The sequence below is a fragment of the Sarcophilus harrisii genome, chromosome 4, assembly GCF_902635505.1.
Source record: "Sarcophilus harrisii chromosome 4, mSarHar1.11, whole genome shotgun sequence".
NCBI lineage: Eukaryota > Metazoa > Chordata > Mammalia > Dasyuromorphia > Dasyuridae > Sarcophilus > Sarcophilus harrisii.
In genome coordinates, this window is record NC_045429.1 from 19,817,616 (window position 1) to 19,832,904 (window position 15,289).

Sequence of the window (15,289 nt, forward strand, 5' to 3'; positions counted from 1 at the left end):
TCTTTGGCCTTCTAACCCATCCTGTATACTGTTGCTGATTAATTGTCTTTAAAGCAAGCTCTGATAATGAGATATATAACCTCCACACCAAAAAAACTCTTCAACCTTTGGTTTCCTACTGCTAACTGAATCAAGTACAGATTCCTTGGCCTCATGTTCAAGTGATACATTATTAGATTCCATCCCTTCTGCTCTCGTCTCCTATTATTTCCAATCATACTCCTGGGACTAAAAATGACTTCTCTCCTATTTACTATTTTTTGCAAGGATACTAGAGTAAGTTGCCATTTCCTTCTCCAACTCATTTTACAGATGAGGAAAATGAGGTAAACAGGGTTAATCATTTGAATTTGAATTCAAAAAAATGTGTCTGAATTTGAATTCAGAAAAATGAGTCTTGGGTAGCTAGATGGTGCCATGGATAGAGTGCCAGCCCTGATGTCAGGAGGACCAGAGTTCAAATCCGGCCTCAGACACTTAATACTTCCTAGTTGTGTGGCATTGGGAAAGTTACTTAAGCCCAATTGCCTCAACAAAAAAAAAAAAAAGAAAGAAAGAAAGAAAAATGAATCTTCTTGACTCTAGCCCTGGGACTCTATCCACTTTGCCACTTGGCTGCTCTTTTTTTGTCTACTTATTGACATTGAGAGTTGGAGGGGTTTGGAATTAACAAACTGAAGGAGCACAGAACATCATCTTGCCAGTAGTTGTTGTCTGATGACCAGATGTAGCCTAAACTTAAGAAATTAAAACCGCAAGAGATATGTACTATTAACCATAAGTTAGTGTGAAGTCAGCCATACCTAGAACCCAGAAAGTTTATTTTGAACAGAAAGATAATGGACCTATGGGTGAAAGCTATTTAGCTAAAGCTTCGTTAGCCCCTTGTTCTGAAAAGCTTTACAACTGAGGTTGAGAATCTCCTATAAGATATGAGAAACCTCATAACCAGAATGCTAAAGGGAATATGACAGACTATCTGGTGAAGGAAGAAATTTAAAAAGTTCACTTCTCCTCTTTCCCTCTACTTAAAGATCTCTTGCTGAAGCAGCATCTTTTCTAAGTTATCAAAAATAAAAACTCTTCTTGTTTTGAACCAAAAAGAGCATGCTCTTCTTGTGGTTAACTCTTTACCCAAGGACTTCTGCTAAAGTCAGAAACTAGGATTAGAGGTAGGCCTCACAGCCATGTTCTCAATGGCAGAGATTGAGAGAAACTCCACAAAAGAGCATCTGATGGATCAGTGACTGACAGAAACATATTTCTGGCTCCTGGACTCATAGATGTGCTTCTGGAAGGAAACTCCAAGGATTGATGGTTCAACCATATTTTTTATAGAAAAGGTAACTAAGACTCAGGAGATGACTTGTCCAAATTCATAGCGTGGATTTGGACCTAAGATCTCTGACTGCAAGATCAGCGATGTTCATGCTACTTCATACAGTAGAGAGCAGAACAGCGTCTGTCCATCATGACCGGATGTACATGTCTGGTGGCGCTGTCCAGCAGAGACTCTTCCTGACTAGTGGGATGGGTTAACACATCCAGCCAAGGCCTCAGCACAGTATTCTTCCCTGAAGAAATCAGTTTCCCTGCAGCATCAGTGGGATGGTACATTTCCTAGATGTGTGCTCTGGCCTGGCTATACACATAATACCTGTGTGCATCTACTCTTCCTAGTGCTAGTACTTATATCTGTGGAAAGTGTGCCCTAATTTTACAGAAAGATATGTTTTATTACTACTTTTTTTGCTATGCTATTTTATTAGATGCTTTTGCTTTAAAGTAATTGGGTCCTCTGGCTAACTGTTACGGGTAAATACATTATAGGGACCTGTGAGTTATTGTTTGGAGAGGATTTAGACCCACTGAGTGCCATGATTCAGGAGTAACCTTTTCTGAGGAATCTACCCTATGAATTATGGCAGTGGGAGAGGGGGAAGGGCCAAAGGTGATATAGTTGTATAAAAGTGATTCTTATGTTATGAACTAGCTCCCTCCTTGTATTTCAGGACAGTATTTAGGCCTTTCTGGTTTGTTCTTTCTGCCCTGTTGGTCTGTCCAGTTCCTCTATGTCAATGTTTCCTCCAAGAACAGACTTCTTAAATAATAATCAGAATGATGAGAGGCAGCATTGTCCAGGAGAAAGTGCTAGATTTGGAATCAGAAAATATATTCAAATCTCATTTTGCCCCCTGATACTTACTACCCATATGGTCCTCAGCAAATTGCTTAACCTTTTTTAAGAACCAGTTTGTTTATCTGTTAGATGAGAGGGTTACACATGTGCAAAAATATTTGTAGCCGCCATTTTTGTAGTGGCAATGAACTGGAAACTGAGTGGATGTCCATCAGTTCGGGAATGGCCGAATAAATTGCAGAATATGAATGTAATGGAATATTATTGTTCTATAAAAAATAATCAGGAGGAGGATTTCAGAAAGACTTGGAGAGACTCACATGATTTGATACTAAGTGAAATGAGATTATTATAAATAGTAACAGAAAGATTATGTGATGATCAACTGTGATAGATTTGGCTCTTTTCAACAACGGGGTGATTCAGGCTAATTCCAATGGACTTGTGATGGAGAGAGCCATCTGTACCCAGAGAGAGACTATGGGATTGAATGTGGATCACAACATAGTAGTATTCTCACCTTTTTTGTTATTATTATTTTCTTGCTTGTTTTTTTCTTTATCATTTTTTTTATTTTGATCTGATTTTTCTTGTGCAGCATGATAAATGTGGAAACATGTTTAGAAGAATTAGCATTGGATTACTTGTTGCCTAGGGGAGGGAAGGAGAAAAATTTGGAAGACGAGGTTTTGCAAGAGTGAATGTTGAAAACTATCTTTGCATGTAGTTTGAAAAATTAAAAGCTATCATTAAAAAAATAAACTTTAAAAAGTCATGTTGTAAAAGAAAACATAGATCTCCAACCCAATGGAAAAAAAAACTCAAGAAAAAATAAAGTTAAGGGGGAAAAAGTCCAGAGGGTTAAATTTAATGACATCTAGTGGCCCTTCCAGTTGTAAATCCATGATATCCTGTGACCTCTGTGAGAAAAAAAAACTTATCCTGGCAGAGGTAATCAATGTGGATTGGATGGATGAGGGAGACTGGTCGAGGTGGAATCCTCAGGACTATATAACATATAACAATATGATTGGATATGGCAGGTAAGGGAGAGAAGGAAGAGCCCTGACGGGCTTCTGACTTTTCCCAGGGCCTTTCATGTCTTCTTGCTATGAATCATCTTGTCCATTTGAGTCAATTGCAAGGCCTAATGGATGAGTATTTGCAGGTATTTGAAGAGGCGGGGATGAAACTCAGCTACCCTGCTGTGGCATTCCCTGCATTCGAAGGCATTTGCAATCCTACCATCTGCATTACGTTGGTATAATACAAAGCTGGCAAAGACAGTGATGGATCAACCCACAGAGAACCTTTTTTCAAATGGATGAGACTTCTTAAGAAATATCCTCAATGCATCACAAAATTGACTGAGAGAAGGGAAGATTACAAATAGATCTTTAAGCGGGTAAAAGAAATGCAGATGTACTTTCCCAGGCAATGTGAGGTATAGTTTCACATGTTTTGATTTTAGACACTTAATGAAGGTTTCCAGAAAAATTAAAATGTTTCCACCTGCTATTTCATACATTAGGTGTGATTTTCCCATCCTGCAATAATCTCTGGATCTAATTCCACAAGGAAGACTTCTAATCATGGCTTAATCTCCAAAGCACAATTTGATGATCAATAAGACAGTGTGAACTTCGATAGGATAAGGGCCTCCCTGAGATGACCCCAGCCAGTCAAAGGAGAGCACTGAGGAAAGGCAAAGAAAGGAAAGGAGTGATTGATCTCCGCCCCCTTTGCTTCCCTGCCCATATCAGAATGGAGTTCACCTAAGCTCCTTCGACCCACACCTCCAGTTGTGTGAATAAACCCTGCATCTGTTTTACCTCATTAACATATTGACAGAAATTGCAGTTTTCTCTTTGAAGTCACTTTCATCTACAATCTAAAGGCCCCTTGTGACAAACAATTCTATTTCATAAATAAAGAGCCCAAAAGGGAGTTAGCAAGACCTGAATTCAGGTCCCACCTCTGACACATCTGGCTGTGTCATCAACATCTCAAACCAGAGGTAATTTTTAAGCTTCCTACTATATATAGAGAGTCTGAATTAAGTTCTGGGAATACAGCTACAAAGAATAAAATAACCCCCTATTTTTGACTTACATTCAAATGGGAGAAATAAATACACACATATTTCTGTATGTAGCATTGATAAAAAGTTAATAAATACAAATAGACAAAAAGTACTTAAATACAAATTAATTGGCAAGTCCTTTAACCACTTTCTGCCTCAGTTTCCTCATCTTTTAAATAATAGAGTTGAGTGTCATGGCCTCTAAGGATCTTTATAGAGAAAGACAAACAAATAAAAGCCTCTGACTTTTATCTATGATATATATTGGCCATGTGACTCTGAGCAATTCACAGAAGTATTCCAATCAAATCTCTAAGATATTGCAGAAAAGATGTGGATTTCTATTCTTAGAGGGAGTTTCCTTACTGCAAATTCCCTACTCATGAAATCCCAGAGACAGTTTTCTGAACAAACACGATCCCTGTGATACCGGGTCACGGGCAGGCCCTCCAGGAAAATGAGCAAGACAAAGGTACCCGATGTTGGGGTACAAGGTGAGAGAGCTCTTGCTTGGAATTGGAAGTCATGGAATCTCTCATTTTTAGCTGGAAAGAACCCTTGAGGTTACTACTCTGACCCCATTACCTTGTATAACTCAAATACCAACTTGTCTATGAATGTTTTCTAATGCCCCCAGTCACTGGCACTCTCTCTCTCTTGAAAGGAGTAGATTACTTTGTATGTACTTTGCATTTACTCCCTCACATGAATGTTGTAGTCCCCTTAGTAAACTATCTACTTCTTAAGGACAAGAACATTTTTGTCTTCACATTCACTTCTTAAATGTTTGTTGAAGTGAATGGAATAGAATGGAAGTAACGCCCATCAGAGTTGAATGACTTGTCCAATATCCTATAAATAGCAGGCAGAAGAGATCCTTTTATTCTGAATTAATTGTCCTTTCCAAAACATCTGGATGCTATCCAATGTATCTGGTTGTTTCCAATAGTCAAAAATCAAACCAACAAGCATCTATTGATCAGTAAATTGATGATCCTATGAAATGACTGGGAAGTGGAAAGGTGGACCTTAGAGGAGGTAAGAGAAGATCTTTGGTTCGCCAAACCATAATTCAGGGTCACAAGAGTAAGACTTTTGGTTCCAGAGGTGGAAACTTAATCATCATTGAGGCAGTGTACTCATGGATGGAGAGTTGTCCTGGGAGTTGGGAAGATCTGTATTAAAATCTTACCTTTTGTAGGTTATAAGTGTGTGATTATGAACTACCAGTCATTTAATCTCTAAATGTCCCCAAGAGATTCTTTAAAATGTTTGGTTAGAGGTGAGTTGTCAATCTGCAGTAGTGGAAAGAATCTCTACACTTGGAATAGATGAAATCATATCTCTGGACCAAACAATAACAATCACAATCCCAATAACTCAACAGAACTTTTTATTTTATCCAGTACTCTCCAGAGTACTGGTAAAACATCTGAGTTTTTTAAAAAGCAGATCAGTCAGCAGTCAACAACAAGCATTTATGAAGTGTTTATCTATGTGTCAGGCACTGTCTGGTTCTGAAGGTAATCAGAATATTCCCATTTCTCTCAATCTGAGCAGACAGTAAGTCCACAAAATCATTTCAAAATTCCTCTAACTTTCTCTTCCTCCTGTCTGATCCTCAGAGCTGGCTGAATTTCTTAAGGTCCATCATCATGGAGGTGAAAAGCTTCCCATCATGATTCGCCCATCCTATAGGCTGCTCTCTGAAAGGACCTTTCTTTCTGTCTCTCCTAGGCTCTCCAGCATCATCATGCTGTGCATGAAATCTCCTACATTGCAAAGGATATCACAGACCACCGAGCCTTTGGATACGTGTGTGGGAAAGAAGGAAACCACAGATTCGTGGCCATCAAAACAGCCCAGGCAGTGAGTATCCTAGTCCTCCAGCAACCACCTGGAAGATTCTTTTCCTTTCACTTTGGGGTCAGTAGGAGGGTGCAGAGTTAAGAAAGATGGGCTTGGAGTCAACTCTGCCTTGTACTTGGGGAAATCACATACTGTCTGAGCCTCAGTTTCCCCAGATGTAAACTACCAGGTTTGAACCAACCTCTAAATCCTATTTCAGTCATTGATTGAGTCTCTCTCCAAAGGGACACATGGGGGCTTGGCAGGTGGCGTGAGCGTAGATCTGGAAGTAAAAGGAATTTCAGAATCCAGTCTCATCCAGTTTTCCTGGTGAGGAAATAGAAATCCAAAGAGATTAAATAACGTCCCCAAGGTCACGCAGGAAATAAAAGCCAGAGGCAGGATTCAAATTTTCATCTGAAACTTCAAATTCACCTTTTGGTGGCCCCTGCCTGGCTGCCTCCCCTAGCTGTGGATTTGGTTGGTCCCCACAATCCAATTCCTTAATTTTACGGAGGAAAAGCTAAAGCTTTGATAATGTGCCTAAAGTCATAAAGACAGCAGAACTGGGATCTGAGCCCAGACCCTTCACCTCCACATTCAAATCACTTTCCTCATCACCATATGGTAGGAGCCATTGCCCCCAACCCCATATTCTCCAGAGGTATGTCCTCACTAGCAGCCAAGCACCCCCCCAGAAGAAATCATCCTCTCCCTACCTCCATCTTTTTCTCTATTTACTTCTCCTAATGACTAATTATCTTTCTTTCTAATTAAACTGGATATACTCGTTGTATACAAACAAATTTGCTTCTATTCACAGTCTCCCACAAAAAAAAAGAAAGCAAGAGAAAATAAATAATTCCTTCGCAAAGAGCCTATGCTGATTTCATTGTATTAAAAGATACTACCAAATAAAAAGCAACACCTTTTATATATATAATTATAATTATTATTAATTTGCAAATATAATTAGCTAGCGGAATGAACTTTCGCCCAGATGCAATTTGCTAAGCCAATATAAACAAGGTAGAATTAATTTAGGGTGAAGTGCTTTCAACTTAATAATAAAATGAGCTTCTGGAGGTTGGAACCAGCAGGGAGAGAATTCTGTCACTGCCCAAGGGGGGCTATTCCCTCCTTAATGTTTGCCTCCCACTCTGTCTCTCTGCAGGCCGAACCCGTGATCCTCGACCTGCGTGATCTCTTTCAACTCATTTATGAATTGAAACAGAGAGAAGAGCTGGAGAAGAAGGCACAGAAGGATAAACAGTGCGAGCAGGCGGTATACCAGGTACATCTGCAGATCTGGCCCGGCGCCCAAAAAAATGGAAGCTCTAAGCAAACAGATGTGAAGTTGTCAGTTAGCGCTTCCAGGGCCTGATGAGAGCATCGGTGCAAAAAACCTGGGCAGAAGCAGGCTGCTGTCACGGGCTCTCGGCTACCCGACATTCTCTTTCCTGTTGCTGATTGAGCTTTGAGATAAAGTCAAGAGTCCAGTGAAATCTTCCACCCAATTTGTGCCATTAGTGAGGAGAAAAGAACTTCGATTGTCCCGGCTGTCATACGGAATGAAGTGGGGTGATGGGGTGGGAGGGGGGGGAGTGATGGGCAAGGTTCTAAGTATTTTGACTTTTTCCCACCTTTCCAGCTTCCCTCTTCAGACACTCCTCTCCTCCCAAAGGCTGGTTTCTTTGTAGTCCTGTAATTTCTGACTATGGTCTCATATCTCTTCTTTTTCCATCCTTTGCCTTTTGCCCTCCCTTCTCTGACTCTGCGGTAGACAATTTTGGAGGAGGATGTAGAAGATCCCGTGTACCAGGTAATTTTGGAAGCTTTGTGGGTTTACAAAGTCACCAACAGGGAGGCTAGCCCAGAGTGACGCTAGTCTTGTTTTCTGTCGATGGTCCAGAGGGCCCCGCGAGTGGAAAGAATAGAGTAGTATAAAAACTCTTTAGGGAGCTTGGGAGCTTGCCAATCTAAGGAAAGATGGCAATTAAACATTAATATATCACAGTATCAGTAATATAGGACTGAGGGAGAGAGATTTCCCTTTCTCCCTCTCCTCTCTCCACCTCCATTTTGTTTTTAAAATCCGTATCCTGAGCTATGTATTTTTTAGAGTGGGGTTCATTAAATACAGATGTTTCCCAGAGGCAAAGATTTACCATCTGACTCACTCAAGCCACAAAGGGTGGGCCTGGTGGGATTATTCAGATACGGAAAGGACACTCACCTGTTTCCCAAAATGTGATTGCACTGGCCATGGTTTTTTAAGAGTCTTTGCTTACATAGCTTTATACCATAATGGGCACAACAGCTCACAAGAGTACCATTTGGATGGATGAGTTCCCTCTTATACCCAAGTTTTGTATTCTATACAAGGTACATGGATTGGATCATTTTAAAAACTTGCTTTAGAATTTGTAGATGGATGGATTTAACAGGGACATGTCCAGCATAGTTCTTCCCATCCAACCTGTAATTCATGTTAAACACAATTGGGCCCTGATAGATTAAAGGGCAATTAAAATATTTTATTTTTAATTTATGGACTTAAAGATTTATATAATATAATATAATAAAAAAGATTGCACAAGAAAATGCAAATCTGCCATGTTCAACTTGCTATTCATTTAAAATATACAGTAAAGTTACTATAAATTCTATTTTTTTCCTTTTTTTCTCCTGTCCTTCAGTCCTAGAGATGACTACAATTAGTCACAAATATATACATTTATATATATATATGTAAAATTATCATATACGTATTTCTATTATTACTTCTTTCACAGGATTCAGATAGTGTCTCTCCTTGTATGTCCTTTATAGTTAATTTGGCCAATCATTTCTTAAAACTATATCATTTATTGAGAATCTAAAATTGATTTACAGTTGTTGTATTGGTCGATATAAAGCTTTCATTTTTTCCCCTGAAAAACTTGTCTTTTCCCAGACCAGAATAACAGCTACAGAAGCTGTTAAGTATTAGGTTTATACCTACAGTTTTGTTTGTTTTTCCCCCAAAGATTACTTTTTGACAATGGAGGCTATTTTCAGGCATACCCTATTGCCGGTTAATGTTGTATTTTCAATTTGGAAGAAGTAAGAAAGTGACATTCAGAGGACTGAAGTCACTTCAAATTTCTATATGGTTCCTTGTTGCTCTAGAAGCTTATACCAGAAATAGTAACAAAGATGAAGGGGCCAGGGGAGGACGTTTCTCGTCCCTGTGTTAAATAAGAATGTAAGTGTACCCCCAAAGCGGGTGAGGTTGCTCAGTGGTGATGTAATGTCCCTATTCAGGGGCCCGGGAATAAAAGCACTAGTGAGTGGACCAGATTGAATCTCAGGTGAGAAGGCAGCAGGGGATGGATTCTCCTCCTCATTTCAAGGGCTACCGGGTCTTTGCAACTGCTTTTGTTTCAAAATCAATCAGACTGCTGTTAGCCATTCATTGATTGTGCTTCTCCCTGGACCACCTGATCTCTGTTAAGTCTTTGCTCTGTGTCTATGTCTTTAATGCTTGCCTGATTGATCTCCTGTTCCAAATGGTCTTTTTCTCCCTTTCTTTTCCATCTCTGACCTTTCTTCTTTGGATGACGATTCAATAGTACATTGTGTTTGAGGCTGGACATGAGCCAATCCGTGAGCCTGAAACGGAAGAGAACATTTATCAGGTATCCAACTACTTGCTGTCACCCTTATCACTACTCAAGAGCCCAGACCCCAAGCATAGAGACTCCCTAATTGGGGAAGGTACCTCTCTCCCCACAAGGCACAAGGGATGTTCCCCTTTAGTATTTCTGATGCATGGTTTAATTCTGTAAGAATAAGTTTGGGGATGATTTGTTAATGGTTCCTCTGAAATCAGAGCGCTGAACTATGATTCAGGACTGTTGCTCAGTTAAATAGGTTGCTTACCTTCTGCTGTCAAATGGGAGTTTTTGAATAGAGAATTTCTTAGTTCTGATATTCTAAGGTCTGTCCTTGGACATTTGGTAGTAAAGAATTTGTGTTCCCTCACAACTCCAACGTCTTTATTCTGTATCTAACATCTATATTCTAAGATCCCCTTCAGTTCTAACTTTCTATGATCAAAAGTCCTTTCCTGGCTTTCTGATCCTGGGAAAATCGCTTACTGTCTTCCAGCCTCCATTTCTCCATCTGTAAAAAGTGAATAATAATAATAATAATGTACCCACTTCTCAGGATTAATGTCAGGCTCAAATGAGATAACATATTTAAAGTATTCGCTAAACCTTAAAGCAGTGTTTAATTACTGCTAGCTCTTATTATCATTTTCATCAATGCAATAATAATAATAATGATAATAATAATAACATTCTGGGTCCATTCCAGCTTCAGCATTCTGTATTTTAACAATCTGTGTTCTAAGAAGCTTTCCAGCTACTCTTTCTGGTGTATGGGTATGTCTTGCTTTAAACAAATTAAACAATTTCTAGGGACTGATATGGAGTGCCATGCTTACAGTCAGAAGGACCTCATTTCAAATGATGGTTTGTCACTGGGTTACCGTACGATCTTGAGCAAATTATTTAACTGGTCAGGGCTTTACTTTTCTTACTTATAAAACATATATAACTATATATAAAAATATAAATAAATATATATTTATATTATGTATATATAAATATTAAAATATAAAATAAAAATACAAAGGTTGGACAGCTTGTGAGATTGCTTCTAGCCCTATAACTGGGACACAGGAAGCCCCCATACAAACATCCTGGTAGATCATGATCAATGGCTATACCATCGAATATCCCTCACTCCACATTAAGAATACACCCAAGTGTTCCTTTGCAAAATCCAGTGATTCTGGTTCATTAAAATAAAACCTTTAGTTTATAAACCACACACTTGATGGACAACTCTTCAGCCTGTGTGTGATCTGTAAAGCAAAGCTCGCTTGGCATCCAGTACCTTGAATAAGGTGTCTCAAGGGACAGTGGTCAATTTTAAAGAACCCTCCATCAGTTTGGGATTGAAGCGTGGGGTTTTCACCCTAATTCTGAAGCCCAAGCAGCTGAGAGAAATGAATATGAATATGGTGTATTTTCAGTAACTAACAAATGATTTGCTTCCTCCATCTTATTAGTAAGAGACACAGAGCTGAAGACACAGATGTGTGAGTCTAATCTTAGTTCAGTCCCTAACAGTCTGGCATCAGGCAGGTCCCTGGTGGGGAAAAGAACATGGCTTAGCTTCAGTCTGCTTTCAGAGAAGCAGTTTAATATAATGAAGAGACAGTGAGCATCCGAACCAAGAAAACCTGGGTTGAAATCCTGATAATGATACGTATTGACGGAGTGACTCTGGACAAGTCATTTGAATTCTAAGTGCTCTGGAGGTGTCAAATGCATGGCCCAAAGGTCACAGGCAATATCCCCAAGCATGGCCCAAATCAGATTAAATGATAATTAGGAAACAAAACAACATAAAAATAGTTAAAATTCAGATACCACTGTTTTTAAAATTGTTAACAAGCAGATTTTTGAGATCCTTACATGTGGATGAGTGAGCCACATGTCTATTTGACTTTAACATCAGTGCTCTGGGTCGCCCTCTAAGGATGAGGGGCAGAAAAGGTGCTTACGTGCATTGGCAGAGGACTTATCTGGGAGTTAGTTCCCTTCCCCAATCACATCCCTTTGCTAATGTCGCTCACTCCTCATTGGTTAATATAGCTTAACATCCCTGAGAATTGCCTGAACCTTGAAGTGGTCAGTATAGTCACATAGCAGACTGCCCCAAGCTAAATTTGATCAAAGGTTCTCCTTTCTGTATATCTCTCCTATTATCTGAGAGCCCATACTGCCCCTCAACTCATCGATAAATGGAGCATAAGTGGCTATAGCATTGGAATCGGAGTCAGGAGGATTCCCCACTTTGTGTGATTCTTAGTAAGTACCTTGCTCTCTTTGGGCCTCTAAAATAAGGGACTTAGATGGGATTTGAAGGCCCATCCAGTACTAATTATGATCCTTGGGCAGGAACTGTCCCTGAATGAACTATGGCTTCTAGTATCTCTTACAACATCCCAATGAGATATGATCTAAGGATGGCAGTTTGGGACCTTAGAAGCCATTGAACCAACCTTTTTAATTGTAAAACTAAGATCTTAAAAGTAAGAGGAATTAAATGGCCCAGGTTTCAACCATTAATAAATGTCTGGGGCAGAATTGGCATTTGAGTCTTCCTGACTCCAGGACTGGAACTCTCTAGCTATTGTATTGATTCTCCTCCTCAATATATCAGCTGGAACTAGAACCCAGAATGCCAAATGCAGGGAACTGAGAAGTTGTCTGGGCCAGATAGATGTATCATGCAGTCCTCTCCTCCTGAGGTGATTCTAACACATGGATCCCATGGAAGTTCCCATTTGCTCTAATCTCTCTTCCCATCCTTGATAAGTGAAGGGTCTTTTCTCTGAATGACTTGGATAAATCAGCAGATCTCCTAAGTATCAGCTCCTGTATTTCTGGAGCAATTGGGATGGCTCTATTGATTTTCCTTTTCTGATCTGTTGACTCCAGGAAAAGTGCAAGACCCCAAAAGAGATGGTCTGGCCAACTAGAGAGGGCATTGGGCTTAGAGCTGGGAAGACATAGGTTCAGACTCCAATTCTTATGGGAGTAGGCTGGACTCAGTGGCCTCTAACGCCCCATCCAGCTCAAAATCTGTGATACCTTGGGATTATGATTATCATCATCATCATCACCCACCTTTTTAATGTTTGCAAAGAAGGTGAATGCATCATTTTTTTCCTTTTAATAATTATATGGTAAATGCTCTCTTTATCTCCACGTACAGATGAGAAAACTAAGGCAAAGACCTGTTAAGTGACTTGTCCAGAGTTACATGTTTCATTAGTATCTAAGGCCATGTTTGAACTCAGGTTTTCAAGTCCAACACTGGATCCTCTGTACCACTTAGCATACTTTAAGGGCTTAGCACAATGCTCAATAATAGATACTTAATAAATGTTTACTGACTGACCAGCCACTTAGCAGTTTGCCCCTCATCCATATTTCTTGGGGAAATTCAAGGCCTTTCAAAGCAAGACATTTGTCATTTCCTCTTTCTTCTTAGGACTGAGCATTGAGCTTTCATTTGGTTGTTTGGAAATGATTATTGTTGTTATTTTTAGAGCTCTCACTTAGATAACACTTTAAGCTTTCCAAAATGCTTTTTAAAAAGCATGGACTAACTCTATTCCCTTTGATTATTCATCAGGTTCCTACCAGCCAAAAGAAGGAGGGAGTTTATGATGTGCCAAAAAGTCAGCCTGTGAGTGTAAGTATCTGACGGCTTCTTCCCATTTCCATGAACGGTATGTTTCTAGAGCACTTTACGGGGCAGAATCTTTGTCCAAAAAGTTCACGTTCAGGGTGGTGTTGGACAAGTCTTGGTACTGAGGTAGCCACGGGCCAAGCCTTCTCAGGAGGCAGAAGTTAGTCTTCTGTTCAGAAGGGAAAAGGCCACGGTCTTGGAAATACCCAAATTCTGAAACCTAACCAACTGAACCGCCTGAATCAGGTCAGCGCTCATATGGAAGTGGTTTAAGGCTCGTATCTATGTGGTTGTCTGTGTCCTAAAGCTGAGTAGCATGTTCCCCCATTTGCTCTGATACTATATTGAGCCCTGGTTTCATGGTTGAGAAGCCAAAGCAACACAAATTAAGGTCTCTCTTAACCTCATATGAGATGGTATGACTCAGAAAAAATTAATTCCCCATCCCACCCAAAAAATTATCACTTAGAGATTGGCCCTTTGGCAATAGCTCTTCCCAAACTTCTTGACTGGCATTCACAAGGCGTCTTCAGTTGTCTTGGACAGACTTGTGGGCTCTCCAGATGGGTAGGATCTGGCACTGAAGTCAAAAGACTTGGGTTCCACTCCCATCTCTCATGCTTCCTCTGTATGTGGCTTTGAGCAAACCATTTCGCACTCTTGGATCTCATTTTGTTCATCTGAAAAAATAGGGTTCATCTAAGTAGCACTGATGGTCTTTTTCAGCCTTTACTATGACCTGCTGGAGTATATGTTCCTAAAAGATCAGAAATGTAGGAGGACTTTTGCTGATGAGAGGAAGACTTTTGTAGAGGTCTTATGTAGCCTCCAGTGATCACTGGATATAGATATAGACATCTACCTTTTTCTTCCTAACCTTTAAAGGAGGAGGAAAGAGGTAGTGATAGAGTGGCCACATCAGTTTAGGCTCAGATAATCTCTAAAGTTCCATCCTACACAATATAAGAATGTAAGATTCTGGGACAAACCAACCTCCAGAGTTTTAAAAGTCTCTTTCTATATGTATAGATATATCACATACATATACATAGGAATAAATAATTATTGTATATATAATATACCTGCGTATATGTATTTAATGTTATATCTCTCAGCAAATAATCTTTTTCACCTTATTTCCTAACTGAAAAAAGTAATTAAACACACAATTCTCTATCAATAGGAAAAGGAAATGTTTTATTTTCTGATATTATCAATTTCAGTTTATGGGAAAAAGTAATATCATATCATCCAAACAACATGGTGTTGAGTAGTATTTAGAGGCCTCCTGGGATGGTGGGTAGTATCCCACTCTTGGAATAAAGGAAGATTTGTGTTCAAGTCTTGTCATTGGCAAATGCAAGCTCTGTGACCTTGAAAAAGTCATTCAGTCTCTCAATAACCTCAGAAAAATCTCTTTCAAAGAGCTGCCAAACTACATCCCTCAAAGAGCTGCCAATTTCCATCTCTAGGGTATTCCTACAACAGGTGGTTCGCAGTCCAAACAAAATCACAGATCTGGACGGAAAAATAGAATTAGCATCGATCTCTAAATCATGTTAACATTGTGTGAATGGGTTTGCTGACACATATATTCATAATTTGGAGTGAAGGCACCCAGAATGACTTGAGTCTCTGAAGACCCCCAAGACTAATTCCATGCTTTTAGTTGACTTCTGAGTGGGAAAAGAATGATGATGATGTGGAAAACTTCCCTAGATGCCTGTATTCTATTGGTATGATTAAGGAAAGGACGCTTTATATACAACCTGTTACTTCATTCGCCAGAACTCATCTTCAGTCCTACCCCAAAATGTGACCCCACCTAGGTTTGGGACCACTGTTACCTAACAAGATGGGCAAATTTCTGGCTCCATCTATCACTCTGAAAGTGAAGATCA

The 15,289-nt window shown here is 39.6% G+C and overlaps 1 protein-coding gene across 8 annotated transcripts in view; it reads left to right on the top strand.

The window, feature by feature from the left end:
* DAB1 (DAB adaptor protein 1) overlaps positions 1-15,289 on the top strand; it is a 701,566-nt gene that overhangs the window by 612,336 nt on the left and 73,941 nt on the right. For 6 of the 8 annotated variants that reach the window (XM_031969031.1, XM_031969032.1, XM_031969030.1 and 3 more), the window contains exons 5-9: positions 5,961-6,092; positions 7,246-7,365; positions 7,855-7,893; positions 9,686-9,751; positions 13,332-13,391. In XM_031969031.1, the coding sequence (XP_031824891.1) occupies positions 5,961-6,092; positions 7,246-7,365; positions 7,855-7,893; positions 9,686-9,751; positions 13,332-13,391 (417 nt within the window). The remainder of the gene's footprint in view (positions 1-5,960; positions 6,093-7,245; positions 7,366-7,854; positions 7,894-9,685; positions 9,752-13,331; positions 13,392-15,289) is intronic. The other 2 variants (XM_031969036.1, XM_031969034.1) reach the window with 1 other exon arrangement.